General features: G+C 44.1%; 2 protein-coding genes across 10 annotated transcripts in view; one reads left to right on the forward strand and one right to left on the reverse strand.

Annotated features, from left to right (window-relative positions):
* The window catches only part of DCLK2 (doublecortin like kinase 2), a 174,669-nt gene extending 157,215 nt beyond the window's left edge, over nt 1-17,454 (reverse strand). For 5 of the 9 annotated variants that reach the window (XR_002346402.1, XM_021100648.1, XM_021100646.1 and 2 more), the window contains exon 1: nt 16,741-17,453. Coding sequence is in view for 8 of the 9 variants with exons in the window: in XM_021100648.1 (XP_020956307.1) it covers nt 16,741-17,161 (421 nt within the window). In the remaining variant the exon portion in view is untranslated. Of the gene's footprint in view, nt 1-16,740 lie in introns of all 9 variants that reach the window. The other 4 variants (XM_021100647.1, XM_021100644.1, XM_021100642.1 and 1 more) reach the window with 2 other exon arrangements.
* Nucleotides 17,325-18,203, forward strand: LOC102165147 (formin-like protein 5). Its single transcript, XM_005666833.2, has 2 exons — nt 17,325-17,343; nt 17,431-18,203. The coding sequence occupies exons 1-2, from the start codon at nt 17,325-17,327 to the stop codon at nt 18,201-18,203; spliced, it is 792 nt and encodes a 263-aa protein (XP_005666890.2).

Genomic DNA, 23,741 nt, shown 5'->3' on the forward strand with positions numbered 1-23,741 from the left:
TAAAAATATGTAAAGTTTTGAACCAGGGCTGGCGAAGGCCTGCTAGACAGAGCCTCACCCTTTTCTACACCCATGGCAGACACAACAATAGTTCACAGTGCCCTCTTAAGCACAGACTCCCCCCTTACTATTTGCACTGAGTACCTACTATGCACCAGCTCATGTACTAGGTGCTAATATGACAGGAGACCCACCTTGACATTCTTGGCACTCATGTTTCAGCACAAAGTTTCAAGACACAGTTTGGAGGTCAGACCTATGATTCTGTATACTGGGCATACAAATCCCCATAGTACAGCTGTCACACCTTGATAACTGCAGGCACCAAGATAACCAGGCTAGCTTCCCCTGGTCCACTGCCCCAACTCTATCAAACAACCTACTGATTATAATTTTGTCATTTGCACAGATTTACCTACAGGGAGAGACTATGCTGACAAAAGCATTTAAGATTTTCGTTCCTGAGGCAGTTACAGCTCTGTTTAATCAAACAGTAAATTCTTATTCTTTGTTTTTTTTTTATTTTTGTCTTTTGTTGTTGTTGCTATTTCTTCGGCCGCTCCCGCAGCATATGGAGGTTCCCAGGCTAGGGGGTTGAATCGGAGCTGTAGCCACCGGCCTACGCCAGAGCCACAGCAACGCGGGATCCGAGCCGAGTCTACAACCTACACCACAGCTCACGGCAACGCCAGATCCTTAACCCACTGAGCAAGGGCAGGGATCGAACCCGCAACCTCATGGTTCCTAGTCGGATTCGTTAACCACTGCGCCACGACGGGAACTCCTCTTATTCTTTGTTAGACACTAGGCACCTACAAGATGAATTAGAAACAGTCTTCCCCTATCCAGTTTCATGCTACTGTAGGGATTCCTGTTTAAGATGTGTTACCCCGCTGCCAACTTGTCACTTCCCCTTTCTCCCCATCCTGGAGAAGAACATTCCTCCCTATTCAAACTCCTCTGCTAGGAGCCTAGGGTCACCCCTCACCCTTCGGCTTCCCTACGCCCTACATTCTGACGTCAAGTTCTGTCCACTCTATCTTTTAAATGTTTCCAAAAATGCTGCTCCTCTCTGCCCTCATCCCCACCCACTTCCCACCTGGAACAATGCAAGAATCTTCTGTTTTCTGCTCATTCTCCAGAGACAGAACAACTTTTCCAAATGACAGTGCATTTTCTGCTGCCACTGAGATAGTTGAAAAAGCATAGCCTCAAGGAATGAACCTTGATATACTGGTAAACTACTGCATTGTGAGAGAATTTTAAAAACTCTCACCAGTACATATTAAACCTGAAATCAACAAAACAAGGGATAATCATCTCACTTAAAAATTAAATATTTAAAGTGTTATGTGTATATACACATATACAAACATATATATACATACATACACACACACACACATATATATATATATATATATATCTAAAACCATACAAGGATATATGAAAAATAAAGCAGCCCTTGAGGTCCAGAATTGATCTGAGATTCACAGCTGGACCTCAGTGTTACAACAAGCTGATCTGACCTGTGTTCTTCTGCGCGACGTCACCTCACAGAATATCTATATCAAATGAAGCTATGTTGAGACTATGACAAAATGACACAAAAACAAGGTCACTCAATGACTGCCACTTCAACTGTGGTTTTTTCCTCAATCAAGTCTGCCATCACTATAAGTAGGATTTCATGGGATACCCAATCATAGAGATTGTCCCTCTTCTGACAGCACCCAATACAGAATGAGCCCCTGCTTCCTTAGAGCCTCCTGGAAATTATTCAACCAAAACCTGATTTCTATGACAGCTCTAAGTCCCTCTTACTGCGGCCCTGAGGTACCCTATAACATTCATCCTTACTTACTGCAGTGAGTAGTAAACTCAGCTTGTTCAATTCTGGGTGTGTTCAGAGTTCCCGTCGTGGCACAGTGGTTAATGAATCCGACTAGGAACCATGAGGTTGCAGGTTTAAACCCTGGCCTTGCTCAGTGGGTTAACGATTCGGCATTGTCACAAGCTGTGGTATAGGTCGAAGATGCGGTTTGGATCCCACGTTGCTGTGGCGCTGGCGTAGGCCAGCGTCTACAGCTCCAATTAGACCCTTAGCCTGGGAACTCCATATGCCGAGGGAGCGGCCTTAGAAATGGCAAAAAGACAAAAAACAAAACAAAAAAACCAAAACTCTAGGTGTGCTCTTGTTGAACTTTAGCTAAAGGAAACTGAGCTGCATACGCACACCCAAACATACTCACATTGTCTCTGTCTCTCTCTGTCTCTCTCTCTCTCGGTCTCTAAAAAGAGTCTTTGACCTTAAAACACTAGTGGGAAATCATTTTGGACATTATGATCACATTATTACTGTACTGAAGAGTATCTGCATTACAGAGAACAAACTAGGAATTGCCAGAGGGGAGAGGAGTCAGGGGAGGGTAACATAGGGGAAGAGGAGTAAGAGTTACAGACTACAGGTTTGGCAATAAGTCAAGTCACAGAAATGTAATGTATAGCACAGGGAATACAGTCAATGTTTTAGAATGACCTTGTATGGTGTGTAGTCTATAAAAACATCAAATCACTATGTTACACATCTGAAACTAACACAATATTGTTAGTCAACTATGCTTCAATAACCGTTTTTAAAAAAGGTATTTGTTTTCTGTAAGAACAAGGATGGAGAGAAACAAGAAGTGGTTTATGCACCTTAGCTGTTTTCAAGCACAGTATGGAATAGAATGTCTTTCCACTTCCTCTGAAGCATGGCCATGACTTCTTACCACATCTGTTTAACGACACTGCATTACTTCATCTTCAGCAGGTTGACAAACAATTGTCTACAATTGTGTGATACAACCCGGCTTCTTGTTAACCATTAACTTTCATCCTTCCTCAACCAAATGAATTGCCTCCGATTGAAGAGGCAAGAGCCATTAAAAGCTAAGAACTCCCCCTGTTTCTTGTTCTCTGAAGGCTTCATCATTCCAGATGTATTTCAATCTCTGCCAATTTCCCCTAACCCCCTCCGTCTTCAGTGACAAGGGTACTCTCCTTCTGTTCAATGTTAGGTCCTTCTCCTGACGCTGAGGTTTCAGAAACATTCTTCCCTCCTCTGTTTAACTACACAGGACCATGTACAAGTGTCTCCCACTTTGACTCACACAAATCCTCCTCCTCTCCACTCTGCATCCCACTCTACCTAATGTGTTTTTGGCTTTCATCCACTGCCGAGCTAGAAAGCTCTCCTCATCTGGCTCTTCCTACTTCCTCGCCCACGCTTTGCTCTGAAGACACTGCAGCATCCCGTCTGCTCCCTGCACACCCCTGACTGTAATGCCCTGATCCCAAGCACTTCTCTCCCGACTGCACAGTGCATCTTATAACTTCTCTTGGTAGCTTCTAAAGGCACTGGAAACAGTCACGGTTCTCTTCCTGCAAATCCTTTTCTTCCTCAGCTTCCACGATCTACTTTCTTTGGGTGTACCTCTTACTTCCTTGGTTGTCTCTTCTTGGTCTTCTTCTCAGGATCCCCCTTCTCCCATGCACCCACCTCATCCTCCTTAGACTCTGTGGGCATCTGCATCCATCCCTACAGCTTCAGCCACTGCCCAGACCCCGAGGACATCTCCAACCTGGTCCTTTCTTGAATTCATACTACCTATGGAACATCCCTAGCAGATATTCTATGGATATCTCGTATGCCACCTGTCTAAAAGTAACTTCACCCTCTATTAGTGCCATCCCATCTCAGATGCTTCTGTTTTAGAATTCCCCAACTTAATGAGGTCACCAATGACACAGTCACCCTGGCAAAAACCGAGACGCCTATCTCTGTCCTCTCTTTCCCCACATTCAACAGAATTGGCAAAACTGTTGACTTTGGTTTAAGCATCCCCTTCAACCCTGCCTTCTCTCCTTTCTCCCTGGATTCGAGTAGTTAAGCTCCCTGGTTGGGCCTGACCCTTCAATCCCCCACAGAGCTGTCATGGCAAAGTTTTTTAAAAATATAGATCTTATATCTCTTGCCTGCATTGCTGCCTTTAGAACAAAGTTCAAACTTCCCAGCATATCACATACTGCCATTTCATCTCCCACCACCTTCCCACAGCTTCCTAAGTTTGTGTTGCACAGTATATTTGCAATTTCTTTCCAAACTCATCATATCCTCTTATTCTCCTTCTTACTTGCTTGAAAAAGCTCCCCCCACTCCTCCTCTCCCTTCATCTCTTTGTTTTCACTGACCAGTCAAGATTAATCACCCCTGGCAAGGAGGGAAAGCAATGACAACTCTGCTATATTGCTCAAACTTCCATGTACTTTAAAGTGGCTCAATCACTTAGGAAAAACTGGTGGGCATTATTTAGGGATGGATAAACTGACATCCATCCTATGTTTCCACCCCAAGAAAATATCCTGGAGAAACAAGCTATGCAAGAGTTTCAGAGTTCCCCTTGTGGCTCAGCAGTTAATGAATCCGACTAGGAACCATGAGGTTGTGGGTTCGATCCCTGGCCTTGCTCAGTGGGTTAAAGATCTGGCATTGCCATGAGCTATGGTGTAGGTCACAGATGTGGCTCTGATCCTGTGTTGCTGTAGCTGTTGTGTAGGCTGGTGGCTGTAACTTCAATTTGACTCCTAGCCTGGGAACTTCCAAATGCTGTGGGTGCAACCCTAAAAAGCAGCAGGAAAAAAAAAAAAGCTGTACAAAAGTTTGGATGAATTTTATAAATCATGGTGCAAAAGATGACCCAAGAATAGAATTCAGTAGGATTTCATTTCAAAGTTGAAAACAGACACAACTGAACTATACCAAGTAGGGATACTTTCATCAGTGGTAAAAATACAAAGAAAAGCAGGGGGTGGGGGGCTGTTGAAACTTGGAAAGAGTTGTGACTAGGGAGGGACCCAGGGAGAGCTTCTCAGATGCTGGCAATCCTCTACTTCCTGACAGGGCTGGGCATCACAAAGGTCTTTCCAGCTACTCACTGGGCTGTACATGTATGTTTTATAAATTTTCTGCAGAGATGTATTTCATAATTTAAAAATAAAAATTTGAAAATTATGTCTAAGTTGCACTTGTTGTATACTGAGCCTACTGTGTGTTAGCATCTCATCATTATTAATTTTTTTTTGTTGTTGTCTTTTTTTAGGGCTGCACCCATGGCATATGGAGGTTCCCAGGCTAGGGGTCCAATCGGAGCTACAGCTGTTAGCCTATGCCAGAGCCACAACAATACTGTATCCAAGTCACATCTGTGACCTACACCACAGCTTACGGCACAGCCGGATCCTTACCCCAGTAAGTGAGGCCAGGGATCGAACCCACAACCTCATGGTTCCTAGTCAGATTTGTTAACCGCTGAGCCACGACGGGAACTCCATCATTTATTCTTTACCTGTCTCTTCTGATGGTTCTTAGAGGAGAATTTAAATCAGGTGATTTTGTTGCAGAAGGACTGATGCCCAGGCCTCACCACAGTTCCACTGAACCAGAATCACTGGAAGGTGGGACCAGAACATGTGAGTAAGGCAACTTCATTTCACAGTTCACTCAGAACACAATCTCTGGTTACAAACGAATGCCCAGACTGGAAGCTCTTTGAAAACACTGACTGTCCCTTCTTCATACTACCCACAGCTAGTCCAGCACCTGGCATACGGCAGGCACTCAAAACATGTTTGTCAAAGCAATGATGAAAATGCCTTGTTCCAAAACAAACTTGGAAGTCTCGTGGTTTGGATCCACATCACTTCCAGGTAAAACATTCACACAATGTAGGTGCTGACACAGAATGACTGTGAGAGACTCAGGGTCAGGGTCCTGAAGGGCACCACGTACAGTCTGAGATTCTCTTAGATCATGCTAGTCCATCAAAAGGCAACCCAAGGCACACAGGAAAACACGCAGGCTGTGAGGGCTGCCTAGTACCTACCAACTTTTTTTCCCCCCACTTCAAAGCATCAAGAGTCATAGTACATTTTTAGTCCAATGTGTTTTTCAATCAATGGAGTATGTGTGTGTGTTATTTATAAAATTACAAATACCTAAATGGAAACCTGTGCAGTTGGAAGTTCCACAACAGTATTTTTTTTACTTTTGGCCATGCCCATGGCATGCAGAAGTTCCTGGGCTAGGGACTGAAGCCGTGCCACAGCAGTGACAATGCTAGATCCCCAAACCACTGAGCCACAGGGAACTCTCAGAACAGTATGTTTTAGCCTCTTTCATCAGTTACTGTAAAAGTCTCCCACCCACCTCTGTTAAAACATTTACATTAACTGCCTAACATCACTAATTAGCTTGTAATTCTGAACTATTTTGACATTCATGGCAGAAAATCCATTAGACAAAATTTGGACATTGAGACTACACCTAACTCTTAGAGAGGAAGCAAGCACTGAACTTCATAATGAAAAAGAAAAGCTGTTTTCAAGCCTAAAGTACAAGGACTCTTCATGCTTAAAGAACCCTCCCATATCACCACCACCACCACGCATACACACAGATTTAAACATGGTAACAGAGAAGAGGAAAAACAACAAGGAAAGAAAAGTATGGCTGATCCTTTAGGTCTAATATCAGCAAAAAATCTTAGAAACCTAAATTCTTTCCTAACTTCCAAAATTGAGCAAAAAATTACTTCCAAAGGAATGTAACCAAGGAAAATAAATTTGGGTATATTGTATCTATTAGATGGTTTAACATCCTTAAGAACATCATTTGTGAGATTGTCCTACCAGGTGGATTAGAATGTGCCTGTCTCCATCTAAAGCACATCAGGGAGTTCCCTTCGTGGCACAGTGGTTGACGAGTCCGACTAGGAACCATGAGGTTGCGGGTTTGGTCCCTGCCCTTGCTCAGTGGGTTAACAATCCAGCGTTGCCGTGAGCTGTGGTGTGAGTTGCAGACACGGCTCGGATCCCGAGTTGCTGTGGCTCTGGCGTAGGCCAGTGGCTCCAGCTCCGATTCGACCCCTAGCCTGGGAACCTCCATATGCCGCGGGAGCGGCCCAAAGAAATAGCAAAAAAAAAAAAAAAAAAAAAAAAAAAAAAAGACAATAAAGCACATCAAAGACAAGTTGCCTCACCCAGATGGTTAAGGAAAATAGAAGGTAAGGGAAAGTAAAACTGACTTACTTTTCTGTGGTGGCAGACAACTTAATTGGGTCTTGTACAGCGCCCAGAATTTAAGTGTATGGGAACCAGCAAAGTAACACAAAGAACACTGCTCTCACCTGGATGCTATTCCCACCTGCACTCAACTGGTGCATCTCTGGACCATTGCTGCCATATTCACAAAATGAATATAACAGCCTTCCTTAAGGGTAGGGCTGAAGACACAAAATGAGATCTTTCATTCCTAAGACCAGTGCTCCTTCCACACATCTGAAGGCAAGAGGCTGAAAACAACTTGCCTCCTAAAGTCACCATCCAGTGGTACAGCCTGTGATACCTTCCACAGCAAAAGGGAGAAAAGCTACACCGAACATCTGAGTATCTAGGAAGAAGTGTCTGCAAATACATTTCAACAAAGAAATGTGGGAGGAGTTAAGACCAAAGAAATGATGTAAAGGTAAAAACAAAAATGCTACTCACTAACCAAAAAGCTTTAAAGGAAAAGCTGGGGAAAAAAATTCTATCTAATCTCCCAGAAGCATGCAACCTACAGATCAGATCCATGATCTGCCTTCTTGCTCCTCAAACAGGAGTCAACTATAACCCATAATCTATAGGAGTCCACCATGGCAATTTCAATTCTATACTTGCATTGATGATAATACTTAAAATGTTTATATCACCCTATTCTGAAACATCTGAAGGACTACTTCTAAATCAAGTACAGCTAGGCCACTCTTTGTCCACAGCCTCAACTCCAGCATCAAATGGTTGTAACCTTGCTGGGAGTTAATGAGGAAAAAGTGGACTTATTATAAGTATAAGACATATGCACAAAGAGTTAAGGCCAGAGGACATAATTTACTCTGCAGGAATGAAGGTTCACTAGCAGGGCAAAAGTGACTCTTTACAGGGCATTCTGAAGTAGAGCACACCAAACCCAGCATTCAGCACCATGGGTACTCTGGGAACCACAATTTAGTTTGAGTAAATAATATCTGTAGCTTTATGCTGTTATTTTGCATTTTTATTGGTTATACAATGTTGCTGCTTTTAGGTTATCAACTTGTTTGCACAGTATTTGTGTGAAAGACCTACATGCCACCAACCTTATATATATATATATATATATATTTTTTTTTTTTTTTTTTTTTTTTTTGTCTTTTGTCCTTGTTGTTGTTGTTGTTGTTGTTATTGTTGCTATTTCTTGGGCCGCTCCCGCGGCATATGGAGGTTCCCAGGCTAGGGGTTGAATCGGAGCTGTAGCCACTGGCCTACGCCAGAGCCACAGCAACGCGGGATCCGAGCCGCGTCTGCAACCTACACCACAGCTCACGGCAACGCCGGATCGTTAACCCACTGAGCAAGGGCAGGGATCGAACCCGCAACCTCATGGTTCCTAGTCGGATTCATTAACCACTGCGCCACGACGGGAACTCCTATATTTATAAATATTTAAGTGACAACATGTTTAAAGTAATTAAAGGTTTCTGCAACTTGACTATTAGGCTTTTACTTTGTTTTTTAATTTTAATTATCCCAAGCATTGCAAATATTTGAGAAATGTTGGAATTTTAAGGATTTTGAGAAAGGAATCTTCAAACCAAAATGTGCTCATTTAATAGTATTTGCAAGTAAACTGGTGCCTAATTGGCTCATCATCTGAGTAGAGATAAACAGAGTCTCCTCAGCTTCCTCTCTCATCCCTTAAATTTCACTGTGAGCTTAAGAGGAAGGCCTGCTTGGCTCCAGGTTTAAGCAAATAACTGATACTGAGAAAAGCTCAAAAGGGTTCAGTGCAAGTGATGAAAGATTCAGAAACCAGATGTTTGTCCAAAAAGGTGGTGATGTTTAGGGGATGAGCAGGAAGGGGAAAAAGGAAAGTCTGACCACCACCTAACAATGTCCAAAGGGCTGCCAGGTAGCTCCATTTGGAGTCTTACATAGCTCCAAGGGGTGACACTAAAATTACAAAGGGGAAGTTATAAGGACACATGTTTCAGTTTAAGATGTTGAAAACCACTCCCATTTATCAAAGAGTCACTGCATGCTAGAACTCCTGCTAAGTGTTTACATGCATTACAGGGTTCATATGGAACCTTCCAGCTCTTGGCCTTGATCACCAAACTGAGAAGAGATGAGTTTACATCAGGCTTTCTCAAGTTCTTTCTCTCACAGAGGTTTGATGAAGAATATAACTAGCAGTAAGTTTCCACAACTCCCTTTTTCTCTTCTTGGTTCTTTGGCAGATGAGATAAAACATAAGAGACCAAGATAATGAGCAAGGATATTGGGGAAGAGAGTGTCAGTCATTGCCTTTAAGGAATAATTACATTGTTGTTACATAAAAATTAATCTGACGTTTGTAAAACATACACAGGGAAGGAGGAAAAAAAATCAACGACACTTTAAAAACGTCCACTGTGATACACCTTGGCTGCAAGTGATTGTATTTAACCAACATATAAACAGAAGGTAACAGAGTAAGTCATAATTGTAGATTATTTGTTATGTTGAGATGGTTAGTAAATGTTATAGTGTAATCAAAAGTACTAGAGTTGATTTCACAAATCAGTATATTCCCATTCCTTCAATCTCTGAGATAGTAGCATCTGAGAAATTACAAGATGGCTAGTTAATTGCTTTAGGCTGCAGGACATGAGGCAAAATGATAAAATAGCCTAGACTGGAATAAAAATTACAGCATGCCTTAATGAAAGAGTATTCATCTAAATACTAGCCTTGAAATACATGCCCAATTCATAGAATTTAAAAGGTATTATATAATGTAGACTGTATTTAAACTACACATGAATTAAATTTTCTAAAGACAATGCTTAAATTAAGAATGTTAAAAGATAAACAAAACTAAGTCTTAGTTACGTCAGAGAACTAACTCAAACCAGACCCTGAAAATATTAGTCGGCTTAGACTAATGCTGGGATTTAAACACATACACTCAAAATAAAGGTAGAAGAATTTAGCTATGGAATACATCTAAGAGAAAAGTCAAGTCAGGCATCTCAGACAGTACAGAAATTGATAAACTGTCAACATATAAATATAATGCATCCTTTTTTCTTGAATAAAAACTTACTTGAAAATTGAAATATGAAAAGAGGCAAGGAATGTTTGCCTTTTGCATGAACTTATTCTATCTCTGCAAATCTAGCCCATTGTCCAGTTGACTGTCTTAACAAAGAAAGATTTTTTTTTTTTTTGTCTTTTTGCTATTTCTTGGGCCGCTCCCGTGGCATATGGAGGTTCTCAGGCTAGGGGTCCAATTGGAGCTGTAGCCACCGGCCTACGCCAGAGCCACAGCAACGCAGGATCCGAGCCGCGTCTGCAACCTACACCACAGCTCACGGCAACGCCGGATCGTTAACCCACTGAGCAAGGGCAGGGACCGAACCCGCAACCTCATGGTTCCTAGTCGGATTCGTTAACCACTGCGCTGCGCCACGACGGGAACTCCAGAAAGATTTTTAAAGACACAAATATCAACCTATTCTCATCAAAATATCTTCCATATGGCACAAAAGTAAAATTAATCATTATCTATCATGTGCCACAAGTATGTGCTGATAGGAAAAAGGAGTGAACAAGATGACTGTGGTCCCAGCCCTCACTGGGCTTGTAATTTTCTCTTTCCTGAAAACATTCTATGGAGAAGATTCTTCTACAGGTTATTGAGGGTTCTAAGAACCCCATCTGAACTTGGGTAACCATATCTGGCCAATTTTTAAAGAGAGACATAGAGACAGGTCATTTCTCTTTTCCTCTTCCAGAAGAATTTCCCAAGATCACTGAACTTTGAGGGGTAAGGGGCCTTAGCAATTACCTAACCTTTCATTTTACAGATGAGGAAACCAAAGCCAAGCAAGGCCAGGCAGGCTGCACAATTTGCATACACGGACCTCACTACACAGGTGTATAGCATAACGCATTCGGCTTCAGGAACCACACAGCAAACATCCTAAAACGGTCTTAACATCTACAGTGACTGAGGAACTACCACAACTTTCATTTTCCAACTGTAAATAATGAACAGGTGTGGCTGCAGCAGTGCAGCTGACACAGGACCTCTGCAAGCCTCGGGGGTCAGAATGGAGACCATTTTCTCCCAGAAGGTAGAGCACAGCAGTGAAGAACCTGGAGTTCAAAGGCCAAGAAGAAAGGCCTCAGGTTCCAGCGTTTTCCCCTACCCCACCAACTGGTGCAAGGGGATAATTTCTTTATCCTGAGTCACAGCCTTCCCAGCTGTAAAGTGGAGAGACAGTGTAGCCATATTCCATGAGGCACAACAAGGATTAAATGAGATAAAGCACAGACCGTAACTGCATATAAAACACCTAAAAAATGGTAGTGATGCTGAGAAGAGAAGGCTCCCTAATCTTTAGAGTAATGGTTGACTTTATCAATAGAAGAGAGAAATATAAATGTGGTGGGAGCACGGGCAGGTGGAAATGTGAATAACAGGACCGAGCCAGGCAGTACAGACCCACAGAAACTCCCCTGGCCCCTCTATGAGCAAAAAAGCAGTTTGAAGACCACCTCAAGGGAGTTGCCTTTATTTCATCATAAGACCATAAAAATATCCATTTCCATAGTTTTAAACCTCATGGAATATTAATCTTTTCTTATTACTACCAATGTATCATTGTGTCGTACCCTAATCTTGAACAAGCTCTCCCAAGTATCTCCTTTCTTCCCTCCACTCTTCAGAGTTCCTTATTTATCAAATGAAAATTTATCTTCCCATTATCTCTGCAAAGAGCTTCTGCAGCTGTGACATAGCAAATCTGAGTTCCCGTTTTGAGGAAACGAGATGAAGAGAACCATCAGACACATAGAAGCATATATTGCAGGCAAGTCATTCTCTCCACAATGATGACTCGGCAGAGCATCTCTGATTTATCTGAAATACAATCCAATTTTTCAAAGTACCTATTTTCACAAATATACAGGAACAGCCCTATTCAAACTTAATTCATACAAAACCTCCCTTGACAATCAAGAGACTTAGAGGTAAAATCATTTTCCAGGGCTGCTTATTCAATGAATTGATTGAGTCCAAGATCCCTAACCTTACTCAAAAACAGACCCAATATACCACTAACTGGAAAGACAGGTGTGACAAGAGAGATAAGGAAAAATGCTGTAAGCAAGGGGAAGAGATCTAAGCTTGACCTTAGATCCTTAGTTCCAACATCTGTTTCTCCCGGAGGACTTTTCCACCATCCTAGCCAGTGTAGTCCTCCTGCCGCACCTCATTACCACTTCATTTACAGCCCTTCAGCTAGAACCACTGTGTGTGTGTGTGTTCACCATGTCGCTCTCTCTAGAAAGTGGGCATCTTGAGGAGAAAAAAACTGAATCCTCAGCACCTGGAACAGCAGCAAATATGCTCTCAATCAACAGCTCTTTGAGACCAATACCCCTGAGGGCTGGGAAGAGACTTCATAAAAAGGTAATATTTGAAGAGGGTCTTGCAGAAACGAGGGTCTGCCAGGTAGAGAAGGCTTTGCCGACCTAAGGTTCAATGCTAAACTGCCACGTCCACTCATCATACCTGCCTTATATAAATGGGCAGTGCTTTTGACTACTAGCTGCAAATATCTTCTCGCTCATGGATTTATGTTGCCTTCCTCATGATAAGTTTGAAGAACTCCGTTTCTATGATTACTACAAAAATACATTTTTCAAGGGTGAAAAAAACCCTTATCATCTGAGCTCTTATAGAAATTCACTTTTGCTTAAAAGTAACTGTCACTCTAGTTCTAACACCTTCAAAGAGACTGACCTAACCAAAGAGAGTCAATAAACAAGGCTTAGTAGAACTTCAGAAACTTCAAAGGCTTGATTTTTTTTAAGAACTTTATTTTTCTTAAATTCAAGTTAATTCAAGCAAATTTTCAATTTAATGGAAGAATGGAAGTGTCTCCTATCAAAATAATCAAAATTCTCTCACATGCCTAAAAAATCCAATCAGTTTATTTATTGCTGACTGAGGGATAAAAGGTATAAATAACAGAAAATGATGTATTACTTTGGAATGAAAGAGGCCGAGATGAATCGCCCTTTTTTTTTTGGCTACTGGCAAACACTTCATCAGAAGCATATATGGACTCTCTGCTATGCAGGACATTTGCAGCTTTCTCAGTGTTCTGCAAAACAGGTTCTGACTTAGGAAAGGTAACCCAGGCCATCATACACTCAATAAATAACCACTTAGGGAGGGGAAGGGTATATAATTTTAGACCAGAAGGGATCTAAGGTGATTTGCTGACCTCTCATTGGACAGAAAAGGTACTGAGGTGAATTATCTTCAAATTCACAGTTAGTAGAACCTAGGGATCCCAACTGGGTCAGGCATTGTTTCTACTGTCCTTGGGCATCTCTGAAACATTAAAATAACTATAGTTTAAAGGTTCTGAGGATGACAATACTCATCAAACCAAATTAAGACTAAGAGTTTTTTTTTTTTTTTTCAGGCAAGGGGTCGAATCGGAGCTACAGCTGCCAGCTTACACCACAGCCACAGCAACGCAGGATCCGAGACATGCCTGCAACCTACACCACAGCTCACATCAAAGCCAGATCCTTAACCCACTGATCGAGACCAGGGATTGAACCCACAGCCTCATGGTTCCTACTTGGGTTCATTCCCGCTGCACCAGAATGGGAATTCCAAGACTAAGAGTCCTGACTCTTAGCCCCGAACATGAGAACTTAGAAACATGTCACCTGGACATGTTCACTTTGGCCCTCAGAGATGGACACATGTGGTTGGCTTATGGCTTCAGAGAGTTCAACTTGATTCTCCCCAGACTGACTGTTAAAACTCACAATCTTCCTTTCACAGAAGGTCCCCATCCAGTTCTAAAGAACAAATAGGATTTACAGGGATGCACAGCACCAACTAATTGAAATTAATGCAGCCAGGGAAGATCAACTGAGAGGCTGAAGATGCCTGCTGGTTTAGTGTAGGGTAGGAGTGTCAGCCTACACCTGAACACTGTGCAGAGCCTCCACAGCCTGGCAAGGGCAGAAGAAAAAAGTCTGGGCCATGCAGATTTCTTTGGTCATCTGCGTTCAATGGAATTGAGGTTAGCTATCTTGAGTCATCACTTTCTATTCTTCACTGAAAATGTTTTTAGAAAAACATTAAGGAAAAACAATATCCCCTAAACTACAAATTTCATGGACTAGAAGACACAGAGGATGGACCAGTTGAATGCAGTGGTGGAAAAAAAAAGTATCAGGGAATCTTTACTAAAAATGACAAAAAGATGAAATAGTCAATTTTGACAACACAGGCAATACAACAGACCTATTTTTCTGATGCAAATAACAACTTTACAGGTAGCTGGGTTAATTCTTCTGTATGATAAATCTGAACATTCAAGCACATAATTTTAACTAAAAGTTGAAACTAAAGTCTTGAATGGTTGATATTAAGCACCAACGATTCTTAAAAACTGCCTTAAAACAGGGTATTCCACTCATTTGGGGGGAAATTCAAGACTTAGACAAAGATCTATTGTCAGAATGATGCTAATGAAAAAGAAGTGCACAACTTTTCTTCTTTTGCAGTAAATTTTATTATACCTAATACTTCTTGAAACAAGTGGGCAACTGTCCATACTAGGGAAACATGTCTGTGCAAATATTTGTGTTCTCTCATTATTTTTCATTTTATGGTACCACTTGGATTTTACATATGACTATAATTCCCCTCGTCCAAAAATCTGTAAATGAATGATTAGAAGGATGTCAATTTATAGTTGAAAACACAGTTTGTGAATTAGACTCAGCGGACCATGCACCACTTGAGCAATGACAAACTCAACATGCACTAGGTACAGTGGACATCTGGACCGTCACCTCATGACGATATTGGGAGAACATTAACTTCACATGGTCAATACTACGCTCAAGTTATTTCCGAGAAAGATATTAATCCTATTGTCCCTCCTTAGACCACACCAGGCAAAACAACCCAAAGGCTTGTGAGTAATGAGTGTTAAAGCAAAAGGCATTGCCATGATCCTTCCACTAACCTAGCCTTGGGTCAGTCGGAAAATTTGTTAACTCAGGTTGAAATATCTAGGCAAATGTTGCTTTTCAATATGCAATAGGATAAAGTCCTTTTAGCAATGTATCTCTATTTATATTCCTCTGGTTGTCATCACCTCCTCAGGAAGTGTTTAAAACCAAAACTCTCAAGTGAGCAAGACAATTTGTGAAGTCTCACTCACACACACACACACACACACACACACACACACAAGCGCACAACCATTTTGGCTAGGTCTTCATCTAGCATGGACAGGGGAAACTTTTGGTAACAGTGACTAAACAGAAACTCAGCCACTTTCGGGACTCCACAGTGTGGTTACGTCTCTGTCTTAAAAGTGAATTGTGGAGGAAAGGGCATATGCTGCAGGTCCTGTGGGACACAGCATGTTGCTTAAGTTTTCTAATGTGTAAAATGGACCTAAAGCCTTCAGAATATATGAACAGGATGAACTAATGTAAGAAAATACTTGGCTGCAAGTTGTTTCTTTTCCCTACCAAGCCAGTGCTGTTATGACTACCTGGAACACACCATCTGCATTACAAAGGATGCATGAGAGCAGACAATATGTAAAAACAAAATCAGCACATACTTGGGCTCTAATTCTTACGGGTGGCATTCAGATCTGGATATAGATCCTTTACTACTAACAACGCTTTCTCTCTGACGGGAAAGAAGAATTCAAGGATGACACATCATCCAGCCAAGCAATCCCTCTGAGTGAAGCATGGTTGCCACTATAGTTGCCCTCTAGTTTATAAGAGGCCCCAACTAGCTACTATCAGTAGGGGAGCAAGCAGGAGAGACTGACCTTGGTTCACCTCATCATCAACCAAATTCAGCACAGTGGTTCTCAATCTTTGTGGTACATTCAAATCACCTGAGGAGCTTTTAAAACTCTAGATGCCCAAAGGCCACACCCCAAGCCAATGACATCCAAATGCCTGGGCGTCTGGCCCAGGCACCCAGATGTCTTAAAGTCCCCAGTGATCCAAGATGCAACCAAAGTTGAGAACTGGTTTTAGGAACAGCCCTCTGGACCTCATGGAACTTCTGCTGCAAGCCAAACCAGGAAAGCCAAACTAGGGTATTCTACAACCACAGTTTCTTAGTAGAGACGGTCAGCAGGGTCCTGAAACACCACAGGTGCCTGCACTGAGGTCCACACAGAGGGCTGAACAGACAGCTTATTAGAGGGTTACCCAGATCCTTACACAAGAGCCACTGTCACAAAGAGTTTGCACTTCAAAAAAAAAAAAAAAAAAAAGCACAAAAACAAGTTCACCAATCTAAAGAGATGAAAGAGATGTCATCAAAGCCCTTTAAGATTTTTTTTTTTCCTTTCTTTCTTTCTTTTAAAGGCACATCTTTTGGGAAGGACCGCCTGGGTATGTGCGGAAGCGAGCCCCACACCTACAGCCTGCAGGAAAGCAGACATTAGCACACAATTCCCGCGGCCTCTTAGAATCCCCACAGGCTCCCCAGCCTGGGCGGGCGGGTGCACCTGCCGGTCGCCGCCGCACCTGCCGCTCCCGGCCCTCCCCTCCTACCTTCCAGCAGCTCGTCCAGGCTGGTGACCTTCCGGCTGCCGTCGATGGTGTAGATAGTGCGGACTCCCTGGGGCAGGTTCACGTTGTCCGACAGGGAACGGGTGAGCTCCATGAGCAGCGCATCGAAGGACCGGAAGCGGTCGCTCGAGATGGCAAACACCAGGCCCTTGAAGTAGCGGTCCCCATTCCGGTAGAAGCGCGCCTTCTTGGCCTTCTTCTCGGAGCTCAGGGCCTGCAGGGTCCGCGTGCGGTAGAAGCTGCAGTGGGCACTGTGCGCCGGGCTGGGAATGAGCCCGTTCCCCTTGGGGCCCGAGCTGCTGCTGCCCCCGGAGGAGCTGGGCGCCCCTCTCCGCGATCCCGGCCGGGGCCTTTTGTCCCGTTCCTCAAAGTGCTCCAGTTCAATACTCCTGGTGCTGGCCATCGTGGCTGCTCCGAGGCCGCCACACCAAACACGTCCCAGTCAAATCCGCCAGGTAGCCCGGTGTCAAGGTGAGAACCGGTTCAGGAACGTCAGGCTGCAAGGGGCCTTAGAGCGCCGGGACACCTGGCTCTGGCATCCCGCCCTCTCCTTGCAGGTGGAGCGGATGAGGCGCCGGCCTGCCCGCGCCCCCCCCTAAAAGTGGCCGCAGCGCCGAGCCGCCCAGCTCATTGTCCGGCGCGCCCCGCTCGATCCCTCCACGCCCCCCCTAGCGCCTCCTCCTCCTCCCGGCCACGCCTCACCACTCCCGCCCCGGAGCCGGCCGGCCGCCGCCGCCAAGTTGGGCAACCCGAGGCTCGCCCCGGGCCAGCCGCCGCCGCACACAAAGCTCGGGCGCCCACCGCTGCTCGCGTCCGCCTGCGACTCCCGGGAGAGCCCGGGGGAAGGAAGGGAAGGAGGGGCTGAGGAGGCGCCGCGGGCCCGCGGGGGCGTCGGCCCGGCCCCCGCCCGCCCAAGCGCCCGGCGGGAGGCCCGGGATGCTGCGCCGCCGCCGCCGCCGCCGCCTCGCTGGCCCCCTGGCCCTGCCCGAGGGGCGCGTCCCTCCCACAGACCGGCCCTAGCGGGGAATCACGCAGCCCGCCGCCCCTGCCGCCGGCCGGCCCAGCCCGCCCGCGAGCATCGGTGCCCGGGCCCGACCACGCAGCCTGCCGGGCCGGCTGTCAGGGCTGGAGGAGGCTTCCTGCCCCCTCCCCCGCCCCAGGGCTGCCAAACCCCGGAGGGCGGAGGTGAGCGGGGAGGAGGGGGCCGGACGGGTCTGCGCGGAGGCTCTGCAGCGGGAGAGGAGCGGCTCCTCCTGGGTCCTAGGCTGCCCCGCCCGCCTGACAGCCACAAACCCGCGCTGCGCACTGATGGGCGCAGCCGCGGCCCGCGCTTCTCCGCCTGGGAAGCGGAACCGCGCAGGCCAAAAACTACAAAGGAAGGAGATTCAAGGGCAGGGACTTCATCCCTCAGCCAGCCGCCAAACGAGGAGCCAAGGCCGGCCTAGGGCAGGAATCCGAACCACGGCATTGAATCGAGGCACGCAATTTCTTGTAAAAAAAAAAATCTGGAGCGTTATGTAAAAATGCTTTGATAGAGTAATTTCCATGGCAGATTCGCTAGCATAGTACATTCAGTAACTTTGAATGATCAGAAGTTATTGGTTTTTGAGGAATTTATTTAATCCACAAATGTTTATTAAAGCATTCAGTGTGCCGGGCTCTGTGTCCATCACTGGGGAGGCCGTAGTAAAGGAAACAGGCAATCCCTGCCCCCACCCCCTCGCATTCAAGTGATGTTTATTGCAGTCAATTTGAGCTTCTTATTAAGTAATAGGTCTGGCATTTGTAAGCACCCATCATACTGGAAATCTTGGTTTAATAGTGCCTGGTCAACAGTAAAAGCCTATTTTCCTAAGGCTTTGCAATATATTAGTTACTTCCATTTTTGCCATCAGGGAAAGATTAAAAGAAGTTTGGTTCTAATCTGACAGGTGGCTAAGGTGCCCTGAAACCTTTGGTTATTCAGCACCTGGATCTCTGAGTCACCCTAGACAGCAAACTAAACTGACCTGTAAGGTAAGAACATGGATGATTTTGGGGGAATAAACTGAGTCCTGGAAGAGCATGAATAAGAGAAGGTGAAAATATATGTAGTACTTCAGCAGCATGCAGTGGTCCAGAAGATTCGTGCTCAGTGCATCTTAGTTCTCCCAGGGCGGTCTCATTCTCACACCTTGGCATACCTGACTTCTAGAACCAGGACTGGAGCATGCTGGGAAGTCAGGGCTGATCTGTGGTTTCAAAGGAGTTTTCCAGGGGAAAAAAATTCATAAATAAAATTGGGCCATGACAGACCTCAACGTAGACCAATTAAATCAGAATCTCTGGAAATGGGCTTCTCCAACAGTATTTTTTGGAAATGCTTCCAGTATACAGCCAGGGTTTCCAACCCTTAATGAGCTGTAATATTAAGATTCATTAAAATTCAAACAGATCAGGGCTGCTTCTCAAACTCTGATGTACTTACATGTGGGGAAAATCTCACAAAATGTAGATTCTGGGAGTTACCTTGTGGTGCAGCAGGTTAAGGATTTGGCGTTGTTACTGCAGCTGCTCAAGTCATTGCTATAGGGTGGGTTTGATCCCGGGCCTGGGAAATTCCTTATGCCATGGATGCTGCAGGAAAAAAAAAAAAAAAAAAAAAAATAGTGGATTCTGATTCATTAGGTCTGGGCTTGAATTTGAGATTCTACATTTCTAATAAGCTCCCAGGTAATACCAACACTGCTGGTCTGGGTATAGAGCATTTTGACAAACCAGGAGCTACCAAGGTTCTTCATTAGGTGCTAGTAACTGCATGGCTTTTCAGCTTTATAAATGGCTTTAAATGGGTGTGTTCCTTTGTTTTGCTATTACTATTTGTTGGAAAAAAAAAAACAAAAAGAAACTTCTGTAATCTATTGCTGTAGTGACAAATAACCCCACACCTCGAGATTTATAACAGTACACATATATTTGTTAGGATGGCAGAGTCGAGAGAAACAGAGGCTGGAGCAGTGGGATCACAAGCAGGTTTATCCACCAACAGAGTGGCCAGGAGAGCACTGAGCAGAGAGAACTCAGCCTCCCCCCTATGGGGGCAAGGCCTTTTTTATAGTTAGGTCACATTGTCTCAAGGAGAAAGGGGAAGGGGGCTTGGGAAACAGGGAAGAAGGAGGATTTAGGTCATTACGTGTGAATTTTAACAGTCTTTGTGGCTCTCTTTATTCTGAGGTTTAACAGCTCCCTCAATTATCTTGGTCCCGAGGCCTTCATCCGTGCTGGGGTCTGTTTCCTGTTGGTTTGGCCAGTTGAAATCGAGTCTAGAGCCTGGGTGGGATCTTGATGGCCTGGCTGTTTTACATCCTCTGTTTGGTATTCTTCCCCCAGTTTATAGACACCAGCTAACATTCCTCCCTTTCTGTTATAGGAGACTGGGCAAAGGTCTCTTCTCCTGGCACTGCTTCCTGCTGATTATGGGTGTAGATTTGAGGAACAGGGATAGGAGGAGTTTGGTGGTATCCATATGGACAAAGAGCAAGGATGTTGTTGACTGTCTATCTGTGGTTGATTCCACGGAGCGCTGTAGCAAGGTAGAAAACAAACGAAACATTAGTGGTCCAAATATCATTATCAACAGGAGAAGGAGGAGAGAGAGGGTAGGGGTTAGCCATGCAAAGAAAGAGGGAAGATTAAACCGTAATTCTTGTACGTGGTTAATCTACGCAGGCAGACAGTTATTTTCCACAGGCCATTGTTTCTTGCTGCCCAACTTGAGCATCCACATTCCTAGGTTCCTACTATAGAAGATGGGAAGAAAAGAAAAGAAGATTAAACAGAGGTTTGGGATATAGGTTGATTATTGCACTGTTGAAGGAGGAGTGTAGTTTTATCTAAGTAGTTGTTAATGGTTGATGTGGTCTTAACGCATACTTCATAGGAGCTATGGGTCATTATATATGTTGTCTTCTTTCTGTTGTTACAAAAGGAGACCTTGAAGATGTAAGGTTGCAGTTCCCAGCTGATGCTACTTTGAGAACAGCTGGTGGTCATGTCTGATAGGGCGCATAAACCTTAAGTTCTTGGCAATACAAGGACTTATGTAAAATGATTCCCATATTAATATTGCCTTGGACGTCTGACCCACAGCTACTCTGTTCTCCCTTTTTTTTTAACAGCCAATGAAGATGTTACTGTTAATGATTTTAGCGTTTTTCTAGATATGAGAAGATGCAAGAATTTGGGCCCATAAAAATCTTTACCCGAAATCTATCTGAAGGCCTGTTCTGTCCGTTTTTTTCTCCAGAGCTCAGAGTGCCTTATTTCTGATTTTGATCCTGAACTCCTTTCGGGAGTGTTGAAGTTCAGCAGCTTCCCCAGCTCAAGATTTAATCCTTGTAGAGGCTGATGGCAAGTGCCAGTCTCCAGTTGGCAGGGCTCCCCCATGGTCATAAATTTGACCATAGTTTTGGGAGGCATTTTATGACCATTTAGTCCCACGGTGCTAGGAATGAACATTCCTAGGTCTGGCGATGATTTCGCTGACAGGCCACTCAATGTGCTACTACTGGACTAGGCTTTAACAGTAGCCAAAAGTTTCTGGACCACCTGTCTTCTAGTCTCTTATGGTCCAGGAAAATATTTTGTTGCATTTTCGCATATCTAGAGATCACTGATCTCATATGGAACTGTATCATCATTTTGTCAGGAATGCTAGGTGGTATCTATAAACTGGGGGAAGAATACCAAACAGAGGATGTAAAACAGCCAGGCCATCAAGATCCCACCCAGGCTCTAGACTCGATTTCAACTGGCCAAACCAACAGGAAACAGACCCCAGCACGGATGAAGGCCTCGGGACCAAGATAATTGAGGGAGCTGTTAAACCTCAGAATAAAGAGAGCCACAAAGACTGTTAAAATTCACACGTAATGACCTAAATCCTCCTTCTTCCCTGTTTCCCAAGCCCCCTTCCCCTTTCTCCTTGAGACAATGTGACCTAACTATAAAAAAGGCCTTGCCCCCATAGGGGGGAGGCTGAGTTCTCTCTGCTCAGTGCTCTCCTGGCCACTCTGTTGGTGGATAAACCTGCTTGTGATCCCACTGCTCCAGCCTCTGTTTCTCTCGACTCCACTGTCCTAACGAATTATCTCCGTAGTTTCTGTAGGTCAGAATCTAGGAACAGCTTCCTTTGAAGTCTTAGGAGATTGTAATCAAGATGCTGATTGAGGTTGCAGTCATCTGAAGGTTTGACTGGTACTGGAAGATCCACTCTGCGTGGTCACTCCCATGGTTCCTGGCTCCTGGCCATGAGCACCGCTCTCTGTAGGGTCACTTGAGTGTTTTCATGTCATGTCAGCTGGCTTCCTCCAGAGCAAGCACCCAAGAGAGGACATGGTGGAAACCAATTGCTCTCATGATGTAGCCTGGGAACCACACACTGCCATTCCCACCACAGATTTATACCAGTTGGCCACGTGCAATGTGTGAGAAGACTACGCAAGCATGTGACCACCAGGAGTTCACTGGGGTCATCATGCAAGTTGGTAGCACAGGTTCAGTCATTCAAGCTTTGGGACATACACACGTGTTTGCACTCAAAAATTCCTCATGAAAGATTTCACCCTTCTTAAATAGTGAACACAACAATATAACATGCCAGTACTTTAACGTTATTCCCAAACATTATATCCCTGAGTTAAACAAAGATTGCTGCTTTTCCACACGGGTAGAGGGAGAAAAGAAAGTATTTCCAAAGATGTTACCTAATTAAAAAAAATTGTTTTGCCCTTGCTCTTCGCCTTAATTTGTTTGAAGATCTTCATATGAGAATTAACGTGCAGTCTCCATTCATAATATATTTGCTTAGCCAAGACCAAGCTGGCCAAAATCTGAAGTTTTATTGGGGTGGAACGGGTCATTTCAGCATCACAATTCTAATGCAGACAAAATTTGGGGGTTCTAGGTAGGCAACTATTAATTTGGATTACTTTATGATTTAAAATTTATAGAGCCACAACAAATTCTCCCCTTTCAAGGGGTTGTGGAATTTGCAGAGTAAGGTATCTAAACTGAAATTTCCTTTGTTGAGTTGCCCCCCTTTTTTTCTAACCAAGAAACTATCTGATTTACTAATCATTCATCCTTTCAGGGATGGTCTATTTCTCCTTGGTGGTTTGCCAGGTCACGATTTGAGGGTTTTTATTAGAAGGGGCTGGCCCTACTTCTTCACCACCTGGAAGCCCATGTTAATCTTTACTCACTGTTGGTTGTGAATTCTCTAAACCTTTCTCAATCTCTCTTAGTCTAAATAAAAACTGTTGTGCAGAATACTTTAAAAATGGCTTCATCTCATGCTACAGAAAATCTAAGAATTTCAATCCAAAAACCTCTTCTCCATTTTTTTGCATGCTTAGAAAGGACTCCTTTCTGCTCTTGCTGTAGAATAATTTTAAATCACAAAGTATTTGGGGCATGTGAAATTTTTCTCGATGCTATCCAAGAGGGATCTTCTAAAAACCACTCAGGGCAGGAAAATTCAACCAGGCTTAAAAGAAAGTAATTGTTCTTGTTCCCCACCCTTCTCTTTAGATCTCACAGTTCAGCCATACAGTTTTAGAGCTGCCTTTAACCCAGTGGTAACTCCTTCCCCCATCTTCTCCCCCCCGCCCCATTTCTACCTGATTAAAAAATATAATGTCAGTTTTTATTTGGCATAATTTATTTAAATGAGATTTATTTTTTCTATACTTCCTTGTGGAACTTTACCTAAGAAACTTGTTTTGAACATGTCCTGGTTTTGCCTCACGCTACTTCACTTCTCAAATGCACTGGCTAGCCTTTGCTTTTGGACTGAAATGTCTGCTTTTAAAGGCAGTTTTCCAGCTACTCCATTATTTATTACATAAAGAGTGCTTACGAACCTTCCAGACTGCACTGTACTGAGACTTTCTGCTGTCTCATGTTTTCATTTCTCTTCACTGTGTGCCAAACATTTCTCCCAG

The sequence above is a fragment of the Sus scrofa genome, chromosome 8, assembly GCF_000003025.6.
Source record: "Sus scrofa isolate TJ Tabasco breed Duroc chromosome 8, Sscrofa11.1, whole genome shotgun sequence".
Classification (NCBI taxonomy): Eukaryota; Metazoa; Chordata; class Mammalia; order Artiodactyla; family Suidae; genus Sus; species Sus scrofa.